This window comes from Carassius carassius, chromosome 17 (genome assembly GCF_963082965.1).
Source record: "Carassius carassius chromosome 17, fCarCar2.1, whole genome shotgun sequence".
Classification (NCBI taxonomy): domain Eukaryota; kingdom Metazoa; phylum Chordata; class Actinopteri; order Cypriniformes; family Cyprinidae; genus Carassius; species Carassius carassius.
The window spans coordinates 2,777,287-2,802,493 of NC_081771.1; the positions used below are offsets into that span (position 1 = coordinate 2,777,287).

At 36.3% G+C, this 25,207-nt stretch overlaps 3 protein-coding genes across 7 annotated transcripts in view; 2 read left to right on the forward strand and 1 right to left on the reverse strand.

Annotated features, from left to right (window-relative positions):
* The first annotated feature begins 948 nt into the window (after positions 1 to 948).
* LOC132160749 (protein SYS1 homolog) lies at positions 949 to 3,225 on the forward strand. 3 transcript variants are annotated; one of them, XM_059570426.1, is made up of 4 exons: positions 949 to 1,167; positions 1,532 to 1,778; positions 1,873 to 1,940; positions 2,574 to 3,225. In XM_059570426.1, exons 2-4 carry the CDS (start codon positions 1,617 to 1,619, stop codon positions 2,812 to 2,814), a joined length of 471 nt encoding a protein of 156 aa, XP_059426409.1. In that variant the 5' UTR covers positions 949 to 1,167; positions 1,532 to 1,616; the 3' UTR covers positions 2,815 to 3,225. The 3 variants fall into 3 exon arrangements, with proteins under 3 accessions (XP_059426409.1, XP_059426407.1, XP_059426408.1); XM_059570424.1 differs by having other exon boundaries at positions 949 to 1,111; XM_059570425.1 differs by having other exon boundaries at positions 1,119 to 1,216.
* Positions 3,226 to 4,456: 1,231 nt separating this feature from the next.
* LOC132160752 (U1 small nuclear ribonucleoprotein C) lies at positions 4,457 to 8,207 on the forward strand. Its single transcript, XM_059570431.1, has 6 exons — positions 4,457 to 4,551; positions 5,073 to 5,115; positions 5,197 to 5,305; positions 5,706 to 5,795; positions 7,562 to 7,666; positions 7,763 to 8,207. The coding sequence occupies exons 1-6, from the start codon at positions 4,544 to 4,546 to the stop codon at positions 7,885 to 7,887; spliced, it is 480 nt and encodes a 159-aa protein (XP_059426414.1). The 5' UTR covers positions 4,457 to 4,543; the 3' UTR covers positions 7,888 to 8,207.
* A 209-nt stretch (positions 8,208 to 8,416) lies between these two features.
* The window catches only part of LOC132160750 (ankyrin repeat and SAM domain-containing protein 1A-like), a 28,093-nt gene continuing 11,302 nt past the window's right edge, over positions 8,417 to 25,207 (reverse strand). Inside the window, exons 4-16 of one of the 3 annotated variants that reach the window (XM_059570427.1) lie at positions 20,782 to 20,897; positions 20,214 to 20,312; positions 19,739 to 19,885; positions 19,541 to 19,648; positions 19,259 to 19,429; positions 18,117 to 18,248; positions 16,592 to 16,663; positions 16,369 to 16,452; positions 15,952 to 16,089; positions 14,634 to 14,813; positions 13,943 to 14,041; positions 12,471 to 12,568; positions 8,417 to 11,760 (exon numbers count right to left, since the gene is read on the reverse strand). In XM_059570427.1, the coding sequence (XP_059426410.1) occupies positions 11,745 to 11,760; positions 12,471 to 12,568; positions 13,943 to 14,041; positions 14,634 to 14,813; positions 15,952 to 16,089; positions 16,369 to 16,452; positions 16,592 to 16,663; positions 18,117 to 18,248; positions 19,259 to 19,429; positions 19,541 to 19,648; positions 19,739 to 19,885; positions 20,214 to 20,312; positions 20,782 to 20,897 (1,460 nt within the window). In that variant the 3' untranslated portion in view covers positions 8,417 to 11,744. Of the gene's footprint in view, positions 12,569 to 13,942; positions 14,042 to 14,633; positions 14,814 to 15,951; positions 16,090 to 16,368; positions 16,453 to 16,591; positions 16,664 to 18,116; positions 18,249 to 19,258; positions 19,430 to 19,540; positions 19,649 to 19,738; positions 19,886 to 20,213; positions 20,313 to 20,781; positions 22,602 to 25,207 lie in introns of those variants that run through there. The other 2 variants (XM_059570428.1, XM_059570429.1) reach the window with 2 other exon arrangements.

Genomic DNA, 25,207 nt, shown 5'->3' on the forward strand with positions numbered 1-25,207 from the left:
TAATGTCTTATTCGTCATTCAGGGGACAGCGAGATTGCCAATTCCAGAGACTAGTGAAATAAGAGGAAGCTCAAATGTCAGATATGTTACAGGCATGCAGACCAAATTACCACAAATAAGATTAGTCGGTAACTGTGAAACTTCACCATGCAGGTTAAAAAACTGGTTAAAAAAATCTATAAAAAATAAAGTGTCACTGGCAGAAACACAACAGGCTGAATGTATATCTTTATTATGAAATCTTGAAGTGATTAATTATTTTGGCTTGACAAATATCAAGTTATAAAAAAAGCCTAGCAACCACCCAGAACCCCTGAGAAACCAGAAAGCTCACATTAGCAAATGTTTTTGTAGCAGCCTAATAGCAACCAACCAAAACACCTAGGCAACAACCTAGCAACCACACATAACACCTTAGCAACCACGCAGCAAATGCTTTACATCTTCTATATACATTTCAGCTTTAAGTTTTAAACTTCCTGACAAAGCTTTTCAAGCTAAAGTTAAAACTTTAATTTTATAATTTTAAATAATACTGAATTATGACACTGCATTATGAAAGAAAGCCTTGGATTACGTTTCACAGACTATGAAAGGATAAAATAAGTAAATTTGGTACGTGAAATAAGGAGAAATGGAATAATAGTAATAATACAATGTAATAATTTAATAATAATTTAATAATTTATCTATAATCTTGATATGCACTGTAAATCGCTTTGCATAAATGTATTTATTCAATTTATATTTAATATCAACTCATATCATAGTTTAGTGCTCAAGGTGCTACTAGCATACTTAAAATGTTATGAACCGACCAACTATTTCAATTGAATAGTAAGAGGCGGGATTATCTGTTTTGATGTGATCGATAACGTATGAAGTGTCGAAACTGCGGCGCGCGCGAGACACACACACACACACACACACACACACACACACACACACACACACATGTGATGACGTCACGCTTTCAAATGCGGCTCAAAGTGTCGCATCCGGTTGAAAAAAATAGTATTAACCTTAAGATAAAGCGTTAAGTTTCTATGATCTCGATCTGTCTGCGTCCTCACTGACCTCAGGATCACACCTCGGATATGTCTTACTCGGGGTTCGTGTTTTTCACAGCATTAGAATTCTCACAGACGGATGTCAACAAAGTCGCTGGTTAGCAATGTTTAGCTAGCGAATGCTAACAAAAAGCCCGTTCGCAGTGGTATTTTACATTTATATTTTTTGTGTACTTATATGAAATGGCATACCGTTGACATTGTTTTAAATTTGTCTGTGTAACTGTGTAAATGCATAAGGTAACACGTTACAATTCTTGAATGTGTGAATGCTAGCTAGTGCGTATGTTGTCTAATATTACTGAATAGCTGTAAATTAGTTATTTTGTCTGTGTTGTGTTGGTATACGTAGTATATCTACGTTTTCACGCTTGTTAACAAATAATGGATATCTACCATGGTATTTACATGGACTGACAAACTAACTGAACCATGCACTGTTATTATTTTGTCATTGCTAGGTTGAGACTCAAATCCCGGGGCCGCTGTTAATCTTTTTATCGAGCCTGTTTTGGGACGTGTGTTGTCCCTCTCATCTTCTGTGAGATGGGCAGTCATTTCCGCAGCTACATCTGGGATCCAATCCTCATTATCTCCCAGATTATTCTCATGCAGTGCATCTTCTACAGCTTCTTGGGTCTGTGGTTGGCTGGTGTTGATGGTTTGGTCCATACCAGTAAATCACTCGACCAGATATTCAGTTATGAGGTAACTGTCCAAATAGGGTTCATCAAAGGGAAGATGAATGAGATTTGATGTTGTTAACCCAGAACTACAACTAACTAGTTTACTTTCTTTCAAGGTTCTTGGCTTTTCAACAACACAAGGTCGCTTGTCTATGATGGCGTTCACTCTGAATTCTCTCACATGGTAAGTTTATATTAAAGGGTTAGTTCACCCAATAATAAAAAATTATGTCATTAATGACTCACCCTCATGTCGTTCCAAACCCGTAAGACCTCTGTTCATCTTCGGAACATATTAATATATTTTAGATTTAGTCCGAGAGCTAGTATACTGTCCATGTCCATGTCCAGAAAGGCACTCAACAACGAAGATAACACATCATCAGCGTCACTGCAGTCTCGTGAACGCACTCACAACAGACCCGGAAGAGAAGACAATGCTGAATAAAGTCTTAATTTTTGCTATTTTTGGACCAAAATGTATTTTCGATGCTTGAACAAATTCTAACTGACCCTCTGATGTCACATGGCCTACTTTGATGATGTTTTTATTACCTTTCTGGACATGGACAGTATACCGTACATACATTTTCAATGGAGGGACAGAAAGCTCTCGGACTAAATCTAAAATATCTTAAACTGTGTTCCGAAGATGAACAGAGGGTCTTACGGGTTTGGAACGACATGAGGGTGAGTTATTAATGACATGATTTTCCTTTTTGCTTGAACTAACCCTTTAATGCCGTCCTATTCCAAGCATTTATCTCACTTTTATCTGCCATCTGAAGTCATTCTTTGCTCCATGTATCTTTTTCAGCGCTATTGGCCTGTGGTTTTTCATCCGACGGGGAAAGCAGTGTCTGGACTTCACCGTGACGGTGCATTTCTTTCACGTGATCGGCTGCTGGATCTACAACGCCCATCTCACAGCCGCCCTGTCATGGTGGTTGGTTAACGTGGCCTGCATGGCCCTCATGGCGGTCATTGGAGAGTACTTGTGCATGCAGACAGAGCTCAGAGCCATTCCTGTCAACACGACATCCAAATCCAGCCTATGAGGACTGTTTAGAAACAGATGTGCCACAGCTGGTGTGTACGAGGTTGCACATCAGCAGGACTGGCATGTTGACCGAAGCTGCTGTGGTCTTCTGAGAGATTGGGCAGAAGTGACTTGGATGTTCTGTGATGTTTTGCTCACGTCACCGTATGTAATGGTGGTGGATGGTGTTGAGATTGTCCACATGAGTTTCATGCTGCATCACATGATAATCCTGCGACTTCCCTCAATCAGCATTATGATGGCATTCGCATCATTTCAAAATTACCATTGTAATTTTTCTTATTTAGGACCAACATTTTATCATTCATGGATGGCTACTGAAAATATGTAAGTGATGGTCTGTTTTAAAAGCACAGAAAGCATCATGTGTAAATTTGAATCTAAATAAAATGCTATTTATTTCTGAAAATTTGGATATTGGTTCCTGTTGCTTTGGAAAGAAATATGATATTAAGTGGTTTTCCTGTTTTATCAAATCATCCTTTAACAAATACCAATGGCAGAATTTCATTGACCCTCGATGTAGTTTATTAAACAAGTTTCAGACTGAACTGAACACTATTTTGATTCATGTTCTTGTTGAGCATGTTATTCCAGAAATGAACAATTACTGCCTAGGTTTTTTTTGCCATTTGAATATCCTATTTCTCTCCGATATCTTACATTAAGGAAATAAAATGGGTTGCTAATAATGTCATGTTTACTCTAATGTATGCATTCTATTTTGACCCACGTTTTGTGAAGATATGAGGTAAATGAAATAAACTAGATTTTTCACTTATTCTGCAATAAATCTGAAACTGCAATATCAAATGTATGATCTCAGTATGTCAGAACAGAAGTGTGAGTTTTGGCTTATTAAAAAGTGTATTCTTTCTATATACCTTACAACCTCCTGTTTCTCAAACACTTTCAGATCACATAATACTGACTACTAAAAAATATTATTGAAAGGCTTCATATTAACTGTCATGCTGCTGGTTTAAATTTTAAGATAGTAAAACTTCAAAAGGTGTTGCAACCTCTGACATTGTGCTGTGTTGCAGGCCTTTATCAATGGTTTTGCTTTTGGTGTGACAAGCTTTGAATGACTGATCAACATGAAACATTAAAGTTTAAAGCTGAGCCGTTTAAAAAGCTGTACAGTTAAACTTCTCATGGCAGCTGCAAGGTTTCTCATACATGTTGTGGCATAAAGCATTGCTTGGAGATGTTACTTTCTCAAATGATTTGTCAGAATAAAACTATATTCTACAAAGTGACTTTTTTTTGTTTAAATAATTATTAGTTATTCTCAAAAGGTAGACAAAGGTTTTTTGGGGGGTACTAAAATGTAAGGCTTTTAGGATCAAAGTGAACTAATGTATTTTTCGTTATTGTTGAGTGATTCTGATTTATAAACAAAAACTAATAATATTAAGGTCAGAGCTCTTTATTGTCATTTTTACAGGTATGATAATATTTTATACTCCAGGAGTTATTGCATTTAAATATGTTCGAGGAAATGTGCGGAAAACTGTCACCATAATAAATGAACACAAATGTATTTATATTTTGTGGTCAAATGTGACCAGATACATGCTGTGGTAAACGGAGACAGGTTCCCTCCCAGACACAAGCTGGCGCCAGTGCGTGCGCGTGCTCGCTCCAAACCCAAAAAAAGACGTAAAAGGATTCTCAGATTCTACTTCCGGTGATTTTCACCCCGCGCTGTCTCGCTTGTGAAGATGCCGAAGTGAGTCTCTCTTTGTTTATTTTATACTATTAAACGATATATATTAAAACAGACCAACCGGCTTTAATCGCGGAGGGTTAATTAATATATCTGTTATACCGTAAGGCATTTTAGAAAACCACATTGCGAATAAACCGCGGTTCTCAGACAAGATCTAGTAGCTCTTCAAGTTAATCCAGCATTTTAATGATTTAAAAAGTGTTTTAATTTAGTGAATGAGTCATTATATTTATATATCACTTCTTTAAATGCCATTTTTTGTGTGCTGCAAGAATCGGTTTTTAATAGTAAAAATTGTGCGAGAATAACACAAACAAAAGAGTAGCATGTAAATACAGTGCCATGGTCTTACTATGATATTCATATTAAGTTCGTAATTACTTAAAGAAGACTATAAGTCTAAATGATGGTATTCTGTTAGGTTTTTATAGTGACAGTCCTTTACTATGGTATTATAATGCTGTACTGTAGCACCTCCAAGGTATTTGTAATCAAGGGTGGGTTGTTTTTGTCTCTTTCAGGTTTTATTGTGATTATTGTGACACATACTTGACACACGATTCGGTAAGAATACCAGTTTTTCTAGAACCTGATGGTAATCTGACCTGTTTAACATGACATTATTTGTATGTTTAATCTCTGCAGCCGTCAGTCAGAAAGACACACTGCAGCGGACGAAAACATAAAGAAAATGTGAAAGATTATTATCAGAAATGGATGGAGGAGCAGGCTCAGAATCTCATCGACAAAACAAGTGAGTAAACAACTTGCTCTTCCAAGGTTTATATTTGTGACCTTCATAATTTCCTTCAGTCTTTTATATAGATATTTAGATATACTAAGAGTTCTGACTTTTTACAATTTAAACTGTCTCTCGCAATTCTGAGAAAATGTCAAAAATTGAGAGATGTGAACTTGCAATTTTGAGGGGAAAAGTCTGTATTCTGAGTATTTCTTGCAGTTTTGACCTTTACATTAAAATTTGCATGAAGAAAAAGTCAGAATTCTAAAGAAAATTATATTCTGTGGAAGAAACGCTCTTCCATAGATCTATACATAAAATGCATACTTGATATTACAAACTATTTTGACTGATTTCTTGATCTTTTATAAAAGATGAGTGTTAGTCTAAAAATCATTTTTACTTGTTTCAGCGGCTGCTTTCCAGCAGGGTAAAATCCCCCCCACCCCGTTCCCTGGAGCCCCTCCACCTGGCGGATCTCTGCTGCCGCATCCAAATATTAGTACGTTTCAAAGTTCTGAAATGTTCACTTCCTTTCATGGCATTCATACAAAGCATATAAACAATTACTGAGTCAACTTTATGCTTTTTTTATGGCGAGACTACAGGCAAAAGCATTGTTTGTTTCATGCTCTGGTCTTTTGAGATTTTGAGGTATTTTTCTTCCATAACTATGAAAGCATATGGGTGGCAAACTTCATTTTGAAATGTGAAATGCTAAATGATAATGCAATATGTAAAATGGCAATGCATTTCTCTATTTGAATTTACATTTTCTCATACATATTTGCAACATTTAGTGCAAAATGAAAATTCAATTATATAATTTAAATTTGTTCTTTCCTACACTAGTATTAATATGTAAATTAAAAACATTTTAATGCTTTACAAGTTGCAAAATTAAAATGAAATTGTATTACCCAATTTGATTAGATATGTTCAACATGTATTTTATTTTTCTTAAATTCATTGTTTGCTTATGTGCATCAGTTGGAGTGTAAAACAGTGAGAGATGAGGCAGGTGAAAAGTGTTTGGGGAATATTGACCCCCGAGGAGAGCCACTCCTCGATATAATGATTGACAGGTTGGGGGTGTGATTGGCTCAGAATGCATTTTCAAATCCACATCGACTTGGACAATTGACAATCAACAAAATCGTTGGGTATTTAATGAAAATGCAATTGAACAGTCTTGAGTGTATTTCTCAATGCATCTATTGCATTTTGCTACACTTTTGTTGCACCTTCATCTCAGAATGCATTTTGAAATTTACACTGCGATTTATAACACATTTAGGAAAAATGGAATTTAAATGATAATTTCACTACATTTTTTGCTTGGACGTGTTAAATATATCTAATCAATTTGGATAATACAATTTCACTTTAATTGTGAAACTATTATAACTAATATATATTTTAATTGACATTAAAACTAGTGTAGTAAATGGCAAATGTAAGTTCTATAATTGAAATTTAATTTAGATTTTGCACTAAATGTTGCACAATATTTTTGTATAAGAAAACTTACATTTACATACAGAATACATTGCCATTTTACATATTACATATAAAATTAATTTTGCTACCCATATACTTCTATACATAACATCTCTTTGAAACTAGTGGAAAGAAAACTTACAAAATTCACTTTTTCCAGTTTTCTATTTGTTTCTGTATATTAAATGATGCACATCTTTAAAGGCTGTTTTCTCAAAATGCAGATTTATTCATATCTGCATTAAGTTTTTTAAACTGAGGGGTTTGTTCAATTATCATACATCTGATTTATATAACATTTATTCTTAAAAACATGCTGATTTTTCTGTCCTTTGACAGTATTTTCAGATTTTTGTGCTAATAAGAAATATCCTTAATCAGAACAAAATGAAACAAGAATTTTGGACCTGACTTCATTTTGGTGTTCAGATTTCTCATCTTGAAATGAATGAAAATGTATTTAAGTGATGCTTTGTTTGCATATTTGGACATTATAATTTTCAAAAGTTTCTGAATGTGCTGATATTAATCAGTTCGGGAAGTATGGTGAAATCTATTTCTTTTAGACCCTGTTTTCCTGCGGTGTCAGGCCTTAACATAATGTTGACTCATTTGAATTCAGAAATTGTGAATGCCACATAAAAGTTTATAATTTAAGTATTGCCAGTCAGTCATTGAGAAACCAATAAATAGAGATTTTACTTTGATTTGATTGCATTATATTATTAACATATAATTTAAAGAAATAACATGTTTTTTCTTCTGCAGGTGGACCTCCGAGACCGGGCATGTTACCAGCTCCACCCATGGGTGGTCCTCCTATGATCCCCATGATGGGTCCCCCTCCTCACGGCATGATGCCTGGAGGACCAGGTAAGGCTGTTTATCTATAAAAATAACTGTTAATGTGAAGGATTTTAATTAATTGCAATCTAAACTGACAAACACATTCATCCGGCTCTCTTTCAGGTCTAGGTATGCGGCCACCAATGGGTGGACCTATGCAAATGATGCCCGGGCCACACATGATGCGACCTCCCGCTCGGCCAATGATGCCGGCCATTAGACCCGGTATGGTGCGACCCGATCGATAAAGCTACGATGCCACGTTTATTATCCTGATATCCACAGAAGACTCGGCCTAATATCTACACTGGTTTTACAGTCGATCTAAGAGTTTATTGCTCATTTGTGTTTTATGATGACTATTGTCTGCAGTTCAGAAAACATTGGTTCATTCGAGTGACTCGGATAACCAAAAAATTCTTGTTAAATCTAATGAACCTTCCATTGGCTTTGATTTCATATTTACGACAGACCAGAGGGTGTTGTGTAAGATGTGCATTTATTACGTTGATGGATGTTTTGGTTATTTACAGTTAGGATGATTTTCAGCTTTTTTTTTTATTATTATTATTATAAGAAAATAAAATTTTAAAATGTGCAAATCTGTTATGTTTTGATTTGGTCTGCTTGTGTAAAATTTAAATAGAAACACTGTAAAAATGCATCTTGATTACTCAAGAGTAATATAATCAAAGCAATAACAAAGCCAGCTGCTGGTGTAATTCATAGAATATGCTAAAGTGAAATAAAATGCAATTCAAAGACAAAAACAGAGCAAAAAGTCTATTGAATTTATTAGTTCAATGGCATTGAGATAGTGATTGTTCCTTAAGTAAATGGAATGAACATACAGAATAGTATGAACATTCAGGACAAAAAGTACATTTATTAGACATCTTTTAATTGTAGTTACTTTACCTTCTACATAGGCCAACAGTGGTGTTTTATCTTGTGTTGTCAAGTGCAAGCAATCTGCCCTGATCTTAGTGTTTCTGACATCCTCATACTCTTCCCAACTCAGAAAAAGAGGATACTAACCTAATTGGTGTTAAATACTTTGTCAATATTCGCTCAAATTATGTGAAGTTCAAAAGAAATTCAAGTGAATTCAAAGAGAAAGCGAGGGACAAGTGTTGCCTGAGGGGTTTGCATTTTTTCCTTTTTTCTGTAAATCATTTTTTTCCACTGTAGCATATATGTGCCCATTTTCTTTTCCATTAAATCAAGGAACCTGCTAACCATAAAAAAAAAAATAAAACACTCATTGTGATGCTAGACCGCTTTGTGATAGGTGGCCATAAAGTGACATTTAATTCAGCTCTTAGTTTTCATATGGCAAATCAATAGCCTAAGTATGCTACATCTTTGCTATTTCACAGTAAGATCATTGCATCAACCACTGATTTGATTTCAATTTAGCTGGATTCTTCACATACAGGTAAAAATATTTTTGCTGATTTACATGAAAGTACTTAATCTCGACCGTAACGTTTCCATCTCCGATTCACAACTGAACCCATTTTGTTTTAAATGCCACAAATCTTCAACAAGCAGTTCAACAATATACACCGAGTCCAAAAAGATCTTGTTTTGCATAATTTTTTTTTTTTAGGTACAATCTGCCAATGTCGCACATAAAGTCCTTCTCCATATGAAAATAAACCACAGTTTAAGAGGAAACATTGAACACTAAAATGCACAATGTTCACACAGTGCTCAGGAAAGAGAAGTCCAGTTTTCCAGAGATTACTCAAACGTTCTGCTTGCTTTTTAAAGACATAAATGTGTGAATCTCATGAAAAACTTGAGGAATGTTCACCTTTCACCCCAAAACTAAATGAGAAGCAAATAAATCCTATTTTTAGGACCATGCATTGATACATTTGTCATGACAATTAAGCAAATTACAGGTCAAAATCTTTATGATCATATTAAGATAAGATAACATAGTACATTTGTAGAGTACAATTGTAAGTGTACATCTAAGTTATGTAATGCATAATTATTGTGCAAACATGTGTTTAGATAATAATGTCATCTTCACAGTCCTGAAAACAGGATGCATTGGCAAAAATTCTTATTTTGGTTTTGGGGTGAAATAGGACATTGCTTTGTGAGATTCAGTTAAACTGAATATCATGCTGATTCATATTTTATTATGATTTGTTACCTCCATTTCCACATCACCAGCAAATCAATTTATCGGCTGAGTCCTTATTCAAGTTTATTTTTGCAATAGGAGCAACTTTGGACAGTCTGTTTGGTACAGCCATTAAGTGCTAATTATATATTTCTCTTTCTCTCTCGCATACTCACTCAATTTCTTCCTCATTTGGACTCACACATAAAGTTTCACCTGAGTCCCCTTCAATTCACACCTTGGTGTCCGGAAACTTGAAAGGTGGAGTCAGCTACACAAGGAAAAATATATTGGAATTCAGAAATGGGAATGCTCTAAAATCCCAATCAAGTTGTCAGAGCCCAGACAGGACTGCTAATTAAATCTGAAATATAAAAAATGTGACAGGCATTTCAAAAATACACAAAGCTCACGTTACAGGATGTGATTGCATGAGTGAAATGGATCTTGAGCTAGCCTCTTTGGCAATTTTGAGTTAGGAAATGAGACAAAACAACGGCAAACGATGGTTGTTAATGAGTGAGGATGATTGTGATGTCTGGAAGTTGAGGATGTGCAACACAGTCACAAAGAAATTACCACCACTTTAACAGATTAAGTTACTCAATAAAACCGGACATGAGAGACAAAGAGTGCAGTTCAAAAGTGAATAACAGCCAGAATCAAACTAAAGTGAACAGTCCTTTCCACACACATAAAAACAGCCACGTTCACACTGCAATGTTTTGGAAACACAACATCACATAAGAAATTAATCACCTGAATTATCATTCAGTATGTGTACGAGTCATTCGTAAACCCAAAATGGCTGACCGTTATTTAGCGACCGTTGCGCTATAGAGACTGTGGTTATAAACAGCAGACATTGATGCCATTATTTTTGACACAGATTTAATAAAATGCAACTGTCGCTACTTAAAGGGACATTTCACCATAAAATTAAGCATGTCATAATTTTTTTGCGAATAATACATATTTTAAAGAATATTGGTAACCAAACCATTGGTAACCAACAGTTGACGGTAGCCATTGACATACATACCATTTTTTTTTCCATACGATGTAAGTCGTTGGCTTTTGGCAACTTGTCTGGTTCCCAACATTATTCATAATATCTTTTATGTCTGACAGAAGAAAGAAAACCAAACAGGTTTGGAACAACTTAAGGGTGAGAAAATGGTGATAGAATTAAAATTTTCACACTTCTTTTAAATGTCCCATGCATTAACTTGGTTTCAAAATGCGGTTGTTACTTCTTTAAGTGGGGGGTAAATCAAATTTAACTGCAGTGTGAACATGGCACTAGAAACAAGACAAAACATAAACCATCAAGAATGTAAAATCGCAGATTTCTAGCCTCTAATACATTTTTTCCTTTCTTCTTTTTTTTTTTTTTGCGTGAATAAACAAAGTGGTGCAAACTTACAGTGGTTTTCCAAACGTTCAGTACATGTCACAATATGCATAAGGCAGTTTGGAGCTTTTATTTTTTTCTCTTTAGTCTGTGTTTTTTCTTTTCTTGCCTTCATTATCTTCTCTCTAAAGATAATTGTCACCGTGGGAATTATTTTGCAATTCAAAATAGTTACATTTACTATTATTATGTCTACGAAAATATTCTGTCTCATTTTTCTGCAAATGACTTTGTAGTGGGAGTCTCAGAGGGAACTAATTTTACACAACAAATCATCAATCACAAAATGAACATAGAGGATATACACACACGTATTATGTGATGTTAACAATGTAAAGTTACAAATATAGAACTTTACGAAACAAAATGGTTTCCCTTATTGGATAAAAAAAAGTCAATTAAATTCCAACAAGAAAACAGAACAGGAATGTTGTCTTGGTTATTCCACTTTCTTGGGGCTGTATTCTACTCTTCCCAGTTAAACTGTATTGCATTTCAAATCCAAACCTCTAAACGCTCTCTAAACAGGCATAGTCTTTCTTCCGAGGGCCTCAGAGCTGCAGATGCCTGGTAAGACAAAAGGAAGCACTGGATGTGAATCGAGATTACAGACCCAACTCTTTTGAAAAACTGAAGAACTGCAGGGGGTGGGGGGGAACGTGGGTCCAACTACAGGGAAAAAAAGTGATCTAGTGCTACAAGGTTCGAGGAACGCTGATGGGAAGATTAGTTATGTTGCATTCATGACCGTGAATGTACGTAAACTTGAAAAACAGTACTAGTATTGCTGTTGCAGTCAGAGAGCTCGTTGGGCTACTAATTTCTAATAATGTTCCGCCAACATGTCCGTCCGGATGAGGAGATGTACAAATGCTACAAGTGTCAAGTTTGGAGGTTTTGTGATAGAGAACCCTCTGATACGAGGGACTGAACCGTAAACATTCAGCATAATGTATAAAATAGGGAAGCTTTCAAGAGGCGATTTCGGACCAGAGTTTGAAGAGGCTGGTTATACGGCAAATCCAAGAATTCCAGAAAGCGCTCATTGGTCAAGACGACAAAAAAGGAAGGTGGAGGTGTACGGCTCTCCGAGAGGGCAATGCAGGCAAGGGCCGGGGTCGGGACTGGAGTGGGAAGTAGTCTTGCCCTGAGGAAGGCTACAAATCACAGTGAGAAGGCACGGGGCACTCAAGTTTATGGGGCGTGGGGTTGATATGGGGCAGCAGGCGGGATTGGACAAGGGCCGTGCCCTGCTTCAAAATATGGTGGTCTCATACTTGGTGCTACTCGAAGGCCTGGAGGACTCCCTCGGTTCGTAGAGCCAACTGGTGCTGCCCAGGGACTGCAGGTCCATTTCCGGCTCCAGAGGGTCGATCTGCCGGAGAAGTGGGAGCGAGGAGTGAGACTGCAGGAGAGAATGGCAGCCAACGGAAACCCACATTTCACAAAAGTGAGGAGATGGCCGTTGGGGATGAACACCACGTAGGAGAAATCACCGTAGATATAGACAACAACACTGATATCTGGACCTGATGCTGGTTTGAGTGTTTATACACAAACAGATGCTCCTTCTAGCTGCAAGTTAATAGACAAACGTTCTTGCAAATGGAGTCTTAAATTCAATTTGCACACAATCTTCATCTTGAAATCGCTAGTGTAGTGTCTTTTAAGAAGGTCGCCTGACACTGTCATTTCAAGTTGTTTTCAAAAAAGTGACGATTTTGAGTTTGATAAAGTGTAAATGTAAGATAGCTGTCTCCAATGTTGCTGACGCAACATTTTAAGTATTGCTTAAAACGCAATACTTTGTTTTTGAAAAGTCCTCTCAGTGACAATGTTAGGCGACACAAACTGTTCATTCCACTTTTCTTGCTAATAATTTTAAAGACATTGCTCCAGGCATGATAAACCCAATTTGAAAATTGTGTAGTGATCTGTAAAGTACATCTATAATTGAATAAATCTCCTGAAAACATGTCTAGGTCACATTTCACTCCAAAATCCCTTCAAGAATATACATTTTGCATACATTAAAATGAGCCTATGTTTAGAACCATTAGAGTTTTGCACTGTGACATTTTTTCAAGACAATTCTGCACAAAATTTGAATTACCATAATAATGCATATGGATGTTTTTTTTTTTTTTTGCAATATTATTGCAATACAGGATTAAGCAATATTAAATTCACTACAATGAAGTATAAATGCTAAAATATTTAAACATTAAAAAAAAAATTTTTAAATAATATAACAATTTAAATTTGTGTCTGTGTGATTGTCTGTGCATACACACATATATTGTATCTATGTGTGTGTGTGTGTGTTTCCTTTTGACTCTCGAGTGAAATATCACCTGGACAGGTATGTTCTTGACAGGTGAGATTTGCTTAAACAAACCTTACTCTGCTGACATACTGAGAACATCCTCAGGCCAAAGCAAGAATTTACCAACGACAAAACATATCTTCATCCTCCTTCATTCTGTACATGATTGCAACCTTTAAATCCTCTTGAATTTAAACGATTTAATTGTACCACATTTTAAAGTTGTGACCTGTTGCTAGTGTCAACCAAAAATGTACATGGGGGGAAAAAATAGGTGGATAACAGTGAAAACTGGAAACGTAACAGGAAAATTAGTAAAGTGAGTAAGGGGCAGGGAAGAGAAAGCCAGAGACGTAACAGGAAGAAGAGTGCTGGAGAATGTGAGGAAGAGAGAAAGAGAAAGAGAAAGAGAAAGAACAGAACCTGAACTCCAGGGCTGATAGAGGGCAGCGGGAGGTAGGAGGAGCGGTGGGCGGAGCACGTGTGACAGTAACAGCAGCGGCATTCAAGCACAGGTGCACCCTGGGAAGGAGGACCGGGCAGAAGCACAGAGACAGATTACAGGCTTACAGCAACCAAATAAAGTAATATAAGACATGAAAAATATAACAGGACTGGAGGTGAAACCTGTGGGTCACTTCTACAACGCAGTACATTTTTACCACGCAATCATATATGTCTAAATAAAATAATAAAACATTTCAAATATGGAAATCACATGATCTTGGTGGATTTTAAATAGTTTCACTATCATGGTTTTAGCTTCTGTTTTTCATCCTGCACTTATAACATAAAATTTCTTGGGAATATATATATTTTTTTTTTTGACGATTCTTTTTTAAAATATTTGCTGTGTCTCACTCTAAAACATTCAATCCAGTTTGAAAATATTACAGAAATTAGTATATCATCAACATTTCAGAATCAGAACTTTTTAATCTCAAAAAACATATATATATATATATATATATGCTGCTTCTGCATTTAAAGCCTGTAGACATCCATTGTAAGTGCAACACTGTAAATACAGTTTTCTGAGGCAATCAAAAATATTTGAACATAGTATATTCATGATAATATGATATCAGATAACATGTGCTGAAGTCATACTCACGGTGGAGCGGCGCATGCTATCGCGGGACTGCGAGGTGGGCCTGTTGGTCTTGGTTTCTATGTTTTCGGAGGCTGGACCAGCATACGAACTGTGACGACGGGCCTTCTGTGCCTGGAGAGCCATCTGATATGCCACCTCAAACGCCTGTCCCAGTGTCAGGATGATCTCATAGGTCTGTGTCTGTACGGAGAGTCATTTAATAATTACACAATATGTGATTTCACTCTCCGTAAGGCCATAAAAAGTGGCAGAGGAAACTACATTGGACTCATTTTCAGATGTGAAAAGGACAGCCAATCACAACAGAGCTCATTTACATAAAGCAGTATGGCGTTTAATTTTAAGGGTAAAATAAAAGGTATTGGGGAAAATATTTAATTAAATTGTCATATTTATCAGAATTAAAATCGTATGTACAGTAGATTCAATTCAGTCAGAAAAAAGTATTAATAACAAAAGAAATAGTAAATTACATATTAAATTAATATCCTGTGTAGATTCAATTCAGTTTTTCAGAAAAACATTTAGTTAAAAATATTAGAAAATGTATATCCTGTGTACATTCAAATCATTACTTCAGAAACAAATTAAATTAAACATTCATATTTATATTTTTTATTTTAGCAGCTTGCTTTCATTACTCCAGTCTTCAGTATCACATGATCCTTAATTCAGAAATCTTTCTAATATGCTGAATTATTATCAATTTTGGAAAGAACTGTGCTTCTAAATATATATATATATATATATATATATATATATATATATATATATATATATATATATATATATATATTATAAACTTTGAAAAAAAATTCATGTTTTTTTTTAATGGACAAAACATTTAAAAATAACTATAAAAATTATTGTTCAAAGTTGAGGTCAGTGGGGTTTTTTTGTAGAAATTTTAGTAAGTATAAATTAATACTTTAATCAGCAAGGATGTGTTAAATTGCTACGAAGTGATAGTATAGACATGTATAGTTGAAAAGATTAATATTTTGAATAAATGCTGACTTTTTAAGTTTTTTATACATCAACGCACACATGCATTTGTGTTGCTCAATAAAATAATTTATTAAAGTTCTACTTACAATTAAATCAAAGTCAGAAATGTCTTTTTTTTGTAATTTGTAGTTTGCATGCATGTCAGCCTAAGACCATACTGTTTATATTTGTTTGTAAATGATACAGTTTATTTAAATTTCCCCAAATTAAGTTCCATAGATTTCCATAAATTCCCACTTGAAATGTTCCCATGGAAATTTTCCAGAAATTCCCCACCCCATCTGCAAAATTATACAAAAATAACACCCACCACTTCTACTGTAGTGAAGACATGGCAGAAGTGATAACCAGACTTCAGATCTTTTGTGATGTATGCAAATGTGCAAAGGTCATCCGGATCCTGGGCTGCACAAGAGATGTTCTGGATCTCATGCTCTGCAACCATCGCCTGCAAAAGTACAAAAATACTGAGCGAGTCCATCACAATTTTCAAACATCCGCAAAAAACATGAGCATTTCACTAATTCATAACCATAGGGCTATGGAACCATATATAACCATAATCAATCATTCATGTCTGTTCCACAAATAGTGCAGGATGGGTCACTGTCGTACAAATCTCTAACTCTGATAGTGATGGCTTAGCAAACACAACTAATAATAGTTGGTTTAACCTGCTGAACCAATGTTAACTTTAGTTACAGTGTGTTTTGGCAGTTGCTCTTACCTTGGTGGCTGCGTCAACAAACTTGACTCCTTTGTAGGTGATATTTAGTATTATGACGGGACCTTTCCTGTGATCCTTTGATTTCTGGGAAACATTAGATGGCAAGAATATATTTAAAAAATGATCAATGGACCACAGCAGACTCACAAAACTGTGCACAAAACATAACAAAATTTAAAGACATTGTATAACAGCATATTGACTAATATATATGTATATGTACTCTTATTCTAGCGCAGGCCTCCTGTGTAGATTCAATTCCTCGTAGGTCTCGGATGATCACAGAACCTAAATACTAAAAAAGGAAGAATGAAAAATATTAATTATTTGGGCAGAAATGTACAGTTATTCACCTAGCATATGTTTATTTTATTTTTTTAATAATTGCAATTTTATGAAATATTATTAAAATAACTTTTGGGTTTTCTGTATTTTCAGCATCATTACTCCAGTCTTCAGTGTCACATGATTTTTTTAGAAATCATTCTAATATACTGATTTGCTGCTCAAAAAACATTCCTGATTATTATCAATGTTGTAAACAGTTGTCCTGCTTAACATTATTTTGATTGAAACAGAAATATTTAGTAATATTATGAATCTAGAATTCTATTATTATTAATATATCTATCGCTATTAGGTTACATAATACTTCCTCTCTCAGTTTCATCCCAGGATTCACATTTAAAAAATAACAATGATGTTCAAAAGAGCACTTGAATTTTTAATGTGGTGCTCATTAATGGATCTTTTATTATTTAAATCTAGACTCTGTCTTACTCTGGTTTTTGATCTTGATAACCTGAGTCACAATCCTTTTGAAAATCCTTTCGGGGTTTGAGCCGAACTGGTTAATGCACACACTCTGACATATCTCTACTATCCTTTGGCCAATTCAATTTAGCTGAAACAGACCATCCAAGATGTAGATGAGTTTGTTTCTTAATGGAAACAGATTTGGAGAAATGTATCATTCCATCACTTGCTCACCAAATGCAGTGCAGTGAATGGGTGCCGTCAGAATGAGAGTCCAAACAGCTGATAAAAACATCACAATAATCCAGAAGTAATCCATACCACTCCAGTCCATTAATTAATGTCTTATAATGCAAAAAGCTTTGTGTTTGTAAGAGACAAATCCATCATTAAGACTAAGACTATTAAGGCTAAAATTTGAGTACTCTTTACATAATATTGAATATTAACAAGAAACTGTTTGAAGTTAAAACATCTTCATGATGGTTTTGTTGATTACAAACATGCAGCTTTTTACTTCACAAGACATTAAATGATAGACTGGGTGTGGATTATTGTAATCTTTTTATCAGCTGTTTGGACTCTCATTCTGACGGCACCCATTCACTGCAGAGCATCCATTGGTAAACAAGTGATGCAATAAATTCTCAAAATCTGTTCCCATGAAGAAACAAAACCCATCTATACCTTGGATGTCATGAGTGTATGTAAATGTTCAGCAAATTATCATTTATGGGTGAACTATTCCTTTTGAAATACTATGTCTTTTTTTTTAATTTTTAAAAGAAAAGATTTCAGCTTGTTTGGGGGGGGGGGGGGGTAAAAACACAAACTTTAAAATAATATTTTACTCTGACAGATTTTGAAGAAAGTTACTATCATACCAAGCCTTTGTTAAAAGCTAGGAATCCATTCCTATCAGAAAAAAATGGCATATGTCTATAAGTCTGTTGTGAAGTGTATAAACAGACAAATCCTCAGAAAAGACTTACTCTGGCCTCATAAACGCAGGACTCGGTGATAAGTTTGTCTGGGTGATGGTGCCAGGTGGAGACTGTGGTATATGTGGCGGAGTGGCTGGAAGGGCGAATATGTAGACGCGAATGTCGATCTGCACGACGGTCCTAATGGAAAACAACAAGTGCAATCTGAGTCAAAGTCACATCAATAAAAAAAAACTAAAGATATACTGTATATTTATTTATATTCAAAGTGGAATTATTTAATGGTATTTTGCAGCATTTTACTATTGCTCCTGCATAAATTTAAAAGCATAATGAGTTTAAATTATTGACAAATTGCCTTATTTAAAAGCGGTATGAATTATTCATGTTCTGTGGTGTTCAGATGTGTTACTGTGCCCCGTGGTAACAGGCATCTGCATTCAAACATGTACAAGAATGAATTCTTCACAAAGACCTCATAACCATTTTAACTCATTTGTTAGAGAGCATGTGGAAACTTAAATAGGAAATATTACTAAATATGTTTCATGAAAAATTAACTTTTAATATTAAAAATAGCATTACAAACACCTCAAAATTTGAACTGAAATTTCATTTAACAGAAATAAGCTTCTTCACAGAAAAACAGTTATTCATTATTTAATAAACAATAAAAAATATTAAATAATAGGCTAAAGTAGGCTAAAAATATATTTGTTTTCTGTTATTGAGGTCCGAAAAATTGACATTAATATTTAATTTTTTTATTGCCTTAATTTCTAAGAATTACAATTGCATCAGTGTTTGTTAAGAATCGGGGTTATTAAATTAAAACCATAAAAAATAGTGTTAAAATTTGTTAATTGAAATAAAATAAATGTAAACTGAAATATATATATATAATTTTCATTTAAGCTAGTTGCCATGGCAATATTTCTCATTTTAATTTAGTTTATCTTGATGTACTAAAATAACAAAAACAGACATAAAAAGACCCCAAAACTACTAAAAACAACAAAAAACACAAATTACTAAACTTGATCTAAAATGTCTTTATATATGCATTTTTATTTATTATGTAATGTGGAACTACAAGGTTTGCAACATTTCTCACAGAATGACTCCAATGTGATTCATTACTTAAAATGGGCCATTATAATCACAGTGGTCTTAGTCGCAGAGGTGCTTACATGTGAGCGTGATCTTTCACCGAAGGAGCGAAGGGAAATACTGCCATCCTGATCCAACGCTCGGCTCTTTCTGCCTAATTCTCCCAATGGAAGCAGCATATCCATGGAGCGACTGGTGTACGGATCCATATAACTGAGCGGTGATGTATTTTGAGACAACAGGTCCTGAATCTGATACACATTAGCAAGATAAATCATATTTATTGTTATATGCGAATATCATGTATTGACATTTTATTAAATTCATGTTGGGCCTTAATGATGCTAAATTGTGTCTATTACCTTGAGTTGAGAAAAGCGGTTGGATTTCGAAGGCGCTTCCTCATACGGTCGCTCTGATATCGAGGCTATGATTCTTTTTCTGTGACCAAGAAGGCCAATTTTCAACACCTGCACAGAGAAAAAAGAACTGTCAATGTATCAGATCACAGTACACACATCACACAAAAGATTACACAGCAGCATGAAAAGCACATTTACATTAACAATTTCAAGCTCCCACAGGTTCTTAACGCAGTCCAGGGTGCGATATCCGCTAGACAGGAAGTTGTGCAGATACTCTCCAAGACCCAGAGTTTCCAGCCATGAGGACAGAGAGGTGCTGCCGTCACACCCCAGAGCTTTCACCTAAAGGAGGAGAAAATGCCATCTCAAAATGCATAGCATATGATATATAATTCACTCTGAGAAGCCAGGAGAGACATTTAGACACTTAAGTAATGCTTTAAATGTCAGAATGTGATCACATTAGATGACAAAATATCAAACCAAGTGTAAACAAAATCTTTTTTCACATCTTCACTTTCTGAGATATACTTGCAATAACTTTTAACCAACCAGTCCCAAGGTCATTTTAAGTGGAAGTGGATGAAATGCATGCTATCTTTTTAAAAATAAATGCCACCTGGTTTCACATTTGGTGACCAAATACTATTTAGGGACTGAAACGCGCTACCTTTGGGAGGGTTTTTGCTGCATGAAGGATTTTCTTTCTGTGGCCTGGGTCGGTGATGCCAATTCCCTGAAGGTCCTGATCTTCCATCACGTTACTCCCCTGAACGTATGCACATTCACATTAGCTTCTGATTTATACCAATTTCTGCTTTACTTCAGTTTCTAAAAAATCAAGTGTTGCATAAAAGTGACAGCAGAGGAAGTTTGCTGCAACACTTTCAGGTACATCTAGTACTTGTAAGAATATTCAAACCTGTAACCAATTACCTCTTAAGAATTTATACATACATAAACATATAAAACATGTATCTATATATCCATCTAGCTATATACAGTATATGCAATTATGTATATATATATATATATATATATGCAAAAAAAATTGCATGCAAAACAAAAGAATACATAAAAAAACCAAACACTCATTCAAGTAAATATATATATACACATAGAAAAAATATTACTTTTTATCATATTTTCAGTCTTTATAAATCAGAAATATAGAAACTCACCACATCCCCTGACCAACCTGCTGTGTCAATCAATCCCCACACACAAAAGCCACTCACCATATAGCGCAGGTCATCGAAGCCATTGAGCACCAGTTTGCTCTCGTACTGAGGAAAGCCCAAGTGTTCCAGCCACTCCCCCACTGACTGCTCCAGCACCCGGCTCCCAGCTGCATCTGCCGACAAAGGATGGCGTTTGAGCAGCGAAAAACCATTTAGCCTGTAGCAGCGGCACTCGGAGGCCGAGATGTGGCACTGCCACATCATCTTTGGCCAGCAGAGCTGAGGGCAGCAGCAGCAACAGCAAGGCAGTGTCCAGGCTTGAGCAACGGGCCTCCGCTAGACGAAGGGCCCCAGATATACAGACTAAACTAGTAATGGAGATTTCTCCACGAGCCCTCACTGCAATGGAGATGAGGGCCAAGGCTGATGGAGTATGGAGGTAGACCTTGGCAGGTAGTCCTTTAAAGAAGAGTGTCAAGTCAATTAATTGGGACAATTTGGCGTCGCTCCTCAAGAAGAGGGCAAACAAACAAAACAATGTCTTCTCAGCTTTTCTGTATCTGATTCAAACAATTGAGGGATGTCAGCACGTTGCCCAGACAGGAAGATCATAAAAGTTCAAGGACAGCCTTTGGCTTACAGCAAAATTTTGAGATCTACGAGAAGCTAGTAGGAAGTTGCAGGAAAGTGCGCCCTGCTTTGCCCCTGCTCTGCCCCTATGAAACGAACATTCCGCAAGGCTCAATAAAACAAACTTGTCCTTGAAATTGGAAGTAAAACCCCTTAGTAAAGCCCTAAGAACAGCTGGAGAGTAAGAATACTAATGTCAGTGAGTTTGCTACAACAGAGTCATGGATCCTCAAGCCAAGCCGTCCAACTCATTGATCAACAGTCCACCAAAATGCCACCAGAAGCCTTGCGTGACGCCAGCTCGTCCTTCGAAAGATCTTCATGCCATATTTTTCCATTCCTCTATTGAGTTGTTGATGAGGAATCCCTCCCACCATTAGAAAGCAGCCTTTTTGACCACTTCCCCAACCAGTCCAAGTAGCGTTCTGGTCAAGGTTATCCAAGTACTCCAGGTCCTTGCAAGCTTAGATGCACCTCGCCGGTCAAACATACCAGAGCGGAATGCACCATTGAAACGAGATTAAACCAAGCCTTGATCCAGTGGATACAATTTATAAGAAACCCCGTTGATGGCTCGGTCCCTCTTCTTGCAGCCCTGCCCCCCTTGCACAGGTTGCTCCGTTCTTCTAGAAAACGCTGCTGAGGGTACTTCAGCCCCGATCGGGCAGCGTTCCGGTCACGGTAATCCAAGGACTGCTGGTCCCTCTGAGCTTAGAGTCACCTCGTCGGGCTAACATACCAGAATGGAGCACAGCATCAAACATAGGTACATCCAACCAAAATTAATGAGCTCCAACAATGGACAGATAACCCCATAAGAAAGCCCAGTTGGCAACACGGTCCCTCTTGTTGCAGCCCAGCCCCCTGCTCTGGTCGCTCCGTTCCTCTTGCAGACGTTCCTAAGGGTCTTGCGCTTGGGGGCAAGGATTGCTGCATCCCTGATCCGGGAATGCTCAGTCACAGCAGCAGCTGCATTCAGCGCTCACAAAGAAAAACATCCAAATGACATATTGCTCCATCGGCAGCGGATTGGCCGCGGCTGGTAATCACCATAAAGAGATCTCAATTCAGCGGTGCATCATGTTCACTCACTGTTTCTGGCTTTCTTTTCTCTTCGACTTGCTTTTTAGCCAGTTCTCACTGACAGAGTCCTTTCCGAGAGCTCTGCAGGGCTGCCATATGCCGTCTGATGCTGAGACCCGCTGCACGGCATTTACGCTCTGCTCGTTTCCAAACCCCCCCTCCCTCACGTCTCTATGCCTCTCTTTCTCTGTCTGTCTGACATACACACACACTCTCTTGCACTGTGGCGATCAATCCCCCCACCCCCTTTTCTCTGTCTCACTCTGTCTCTCTTTCTCTCTGTCCCTCTATCTATTCCCCTCTCCCCGTACTGATTAAAATTGCACGCAGGCTCTCTGATCTTGCTGGTGCAGAAAGGACACCATCAGAAAAAGGAACAAGAGACAAACCCAAACCAAACACTACTGAGCTAGGATCAGCAAGGAGGGGAAAAATCCCGTACAGGTTCCTCTAACCCTGCACCCTGCAACCCCATCCCTATCCACTCCCCACTTAAGTGCTTCCAGAGCTTCAGCACTCTCTCTATGAAAAATTAAATCGCAGCCAAGCCACAAACCACGGTAAATCATCAGAGGAATTAAATTCATGAATGTGTCACTGTACTGGTGGGGAGAGGGGGCCTGGTTGTGTGGTTGCGCGTTAAACGTTAAGTCAGCGAAACGCACCATGCACATTCTGCACTTAATGTAATCCCACCCATGCCCACCTTCATATTGGACCGAGTCCAATCGGCAGAATTCAGGTTTGCCAGACATGATCAAACTGTAGCACCCATGTCTCCTGCATAGATGACGCCAACCGCGTTTTCTGTAGCGTGATGTGGTCTAATTCAATGTCACACATGAGTGCTGCTTCATGCATGCATGTAGGGCATTATCTGCATGCAGCTGAGAGCAGGGGAATCATACTATCAGCCTGCCAGGGAGCTATTCACATACACACACTGAATGAGTCTTGAAATGTAAAGTGCATCCAAACATCTGCGGACTCAAAAAGACGCTCACTTCTAAAGGAGGTATAAGTATTGGGGTGCATTTTATTTATTGAGCAGACGTCTTTATCCAAAATAACAAGCAAAACAAGGAAGAACACTAAGAACTTAGTCAACAATATCAGCAATGTATCTATACTGAATTGGTATCACCATGTTTTTTTGTAGACACTTTTATCCGACACGAGCAAAATGAGGAAAAAGTAGCAATTTAGCAAAAAGGAGCCAATCATTTTAGCAGTGGCAGCAGTTTTGTTTAATTGTACCATGGTGCTAACAATACTGTTGTCTCACACATAAAAAAACATGCTTTTGATGTACTATGGTAGTATTATAGAGTTCTTTAAAAAACCTTGGAATAACATGTAAATGCCACAATACAAGAAAATAAGAAAGTAATCTGGCAGTACCATGGTAAGGTGATGATATCAGAATGTGTTTCCATAGTAGTTTTAACCTTCATTTGCAAAGACAATGTACGTTTTTGTGTATAGTAATAATATAAATAAAAATGTATATAAATAGAATAATAAATTAATTAATTAAATATATTTCATAATAGATTTGTATATTTTTTTATATATATATTTTAATATGTAACAAAAAAGTCAATATTAGGAAAAAAGTCCAAATTGCGAGACATAAGCTAAAAAATGTGTATTATTTAGTAACCTTTTTTATTTTTTATTCTGTGGCAGAAACAGGCTTCCATATACAGTGTATATATATATATATATATATATATATATATATATATATATAAATCACGTTTCAGAAAAAACTGGCATTTTCATCACCAGCAAAAGCTCAACAAGCATCTCAGTAAGCATTGACTGCCGTGAGAATTTGAAGTATAATGTCTCACAGTACAATAGTACCGTCTGTACCTTTGAAGAGATCCTTCAATTTCTAAATAATTGTATCTTTCCTAGAAAAGTCCTTTAAAATATAGTGCTCTCTCGCCATATATAGCAACTACCTTGGGAGGCTCCACTCAAGAAGATAAGAATATCAAGTCCTAATTACTGAGTGTCGTTACGATGGCCACAGTAAATGGATCGTGATCTCATCTTTTTAAAGTAGGCCCTCGGTGCCCATTGTGTACCGGAGGGTGTCTGTGTCAAAATATCAGGTACAAAAATATCAGACAGACCAAATTGGGGTGAAAAGTGAGAACATGTGCTTGAGAAAGAAAACCACCGGTTGTTAAAGACACTAGTGAAACAGTTCTGACCCGAGGGATGATTCAGCCAAAGAAAAGCTCTGTGGGCTGTCACAGAGGCTACATACTGTTTACATACTGGATTAATTGTTTAGAAATATTAATATGATTATTTATTACCAGGCTTATAACCAGCATTAATCTAATAATGTTTTTGCCTTTAATGTCCCAAATGCTTTCATTTACATAAATATAAATTTTTCTTTTAAAGACATATTTGTTTCCTCTCTTAATATAAAATTAAATATAAATGCAACACAAAATAATGAATTCCTTCTCTTTTTTTCTCAGCAACTCTAAATTACCCAAAAGAATCCAATCATTGTAGCATTTTTTTTACTTATACCATTTCTTTGTTGACATACTACAGTAGTATCATTCTTTGAAGTACCTTGGCGTGTAAGGACTTGGTATCACACCTAATCAGAATAATATCAGAATAGTATACTAATGCTAATAGTATCAGAATATTTTCTATAAATTAATATACATTATAATATTAATAGAAATAAAATCAATACAAAACTATATAACTTTAAAACAATAGAAAACTGACT

Coding starts and splice junctions, on each gene's coding strand:
- LOC132160749 (XM_059570426.1), top strand. CDS start 1,617: ATGGGCAGTCATTTCCGCAGCTACATCTGGGATCCAATCCTCATTATC. Junction 1,779..1,872: donor ACCAGATATTCAGTTATGAG/GTAACTGTCCAA, acceptor CTTTCTTTCAAG/GTTCTTGGCTTTTCAACAAC. Junction 1,941..2,573: donor ACTCTGAATTCTCTCACATG/GTAAGTTTATAT, acceptor TATCTTTTTCAG/CGCTATTGGCCTGTGGTTTT.
- LOC132160752 (XM_059570431.1), top strand. Junction 5,796..7,561: donor GCTGCCGCATCCAAATATTA/GTACGTTTCAAA, acceptor TTTCTTCTGCAG/GTGGACCTCCGAGACCGGGC. Junction 7,667..7,762: donor CATGATGCCTGGAGGACCAG/GTAAGGCTGTTT, acceptor GCTCTCTTTCAG/GTCTAGGTATGCGGCCACCA.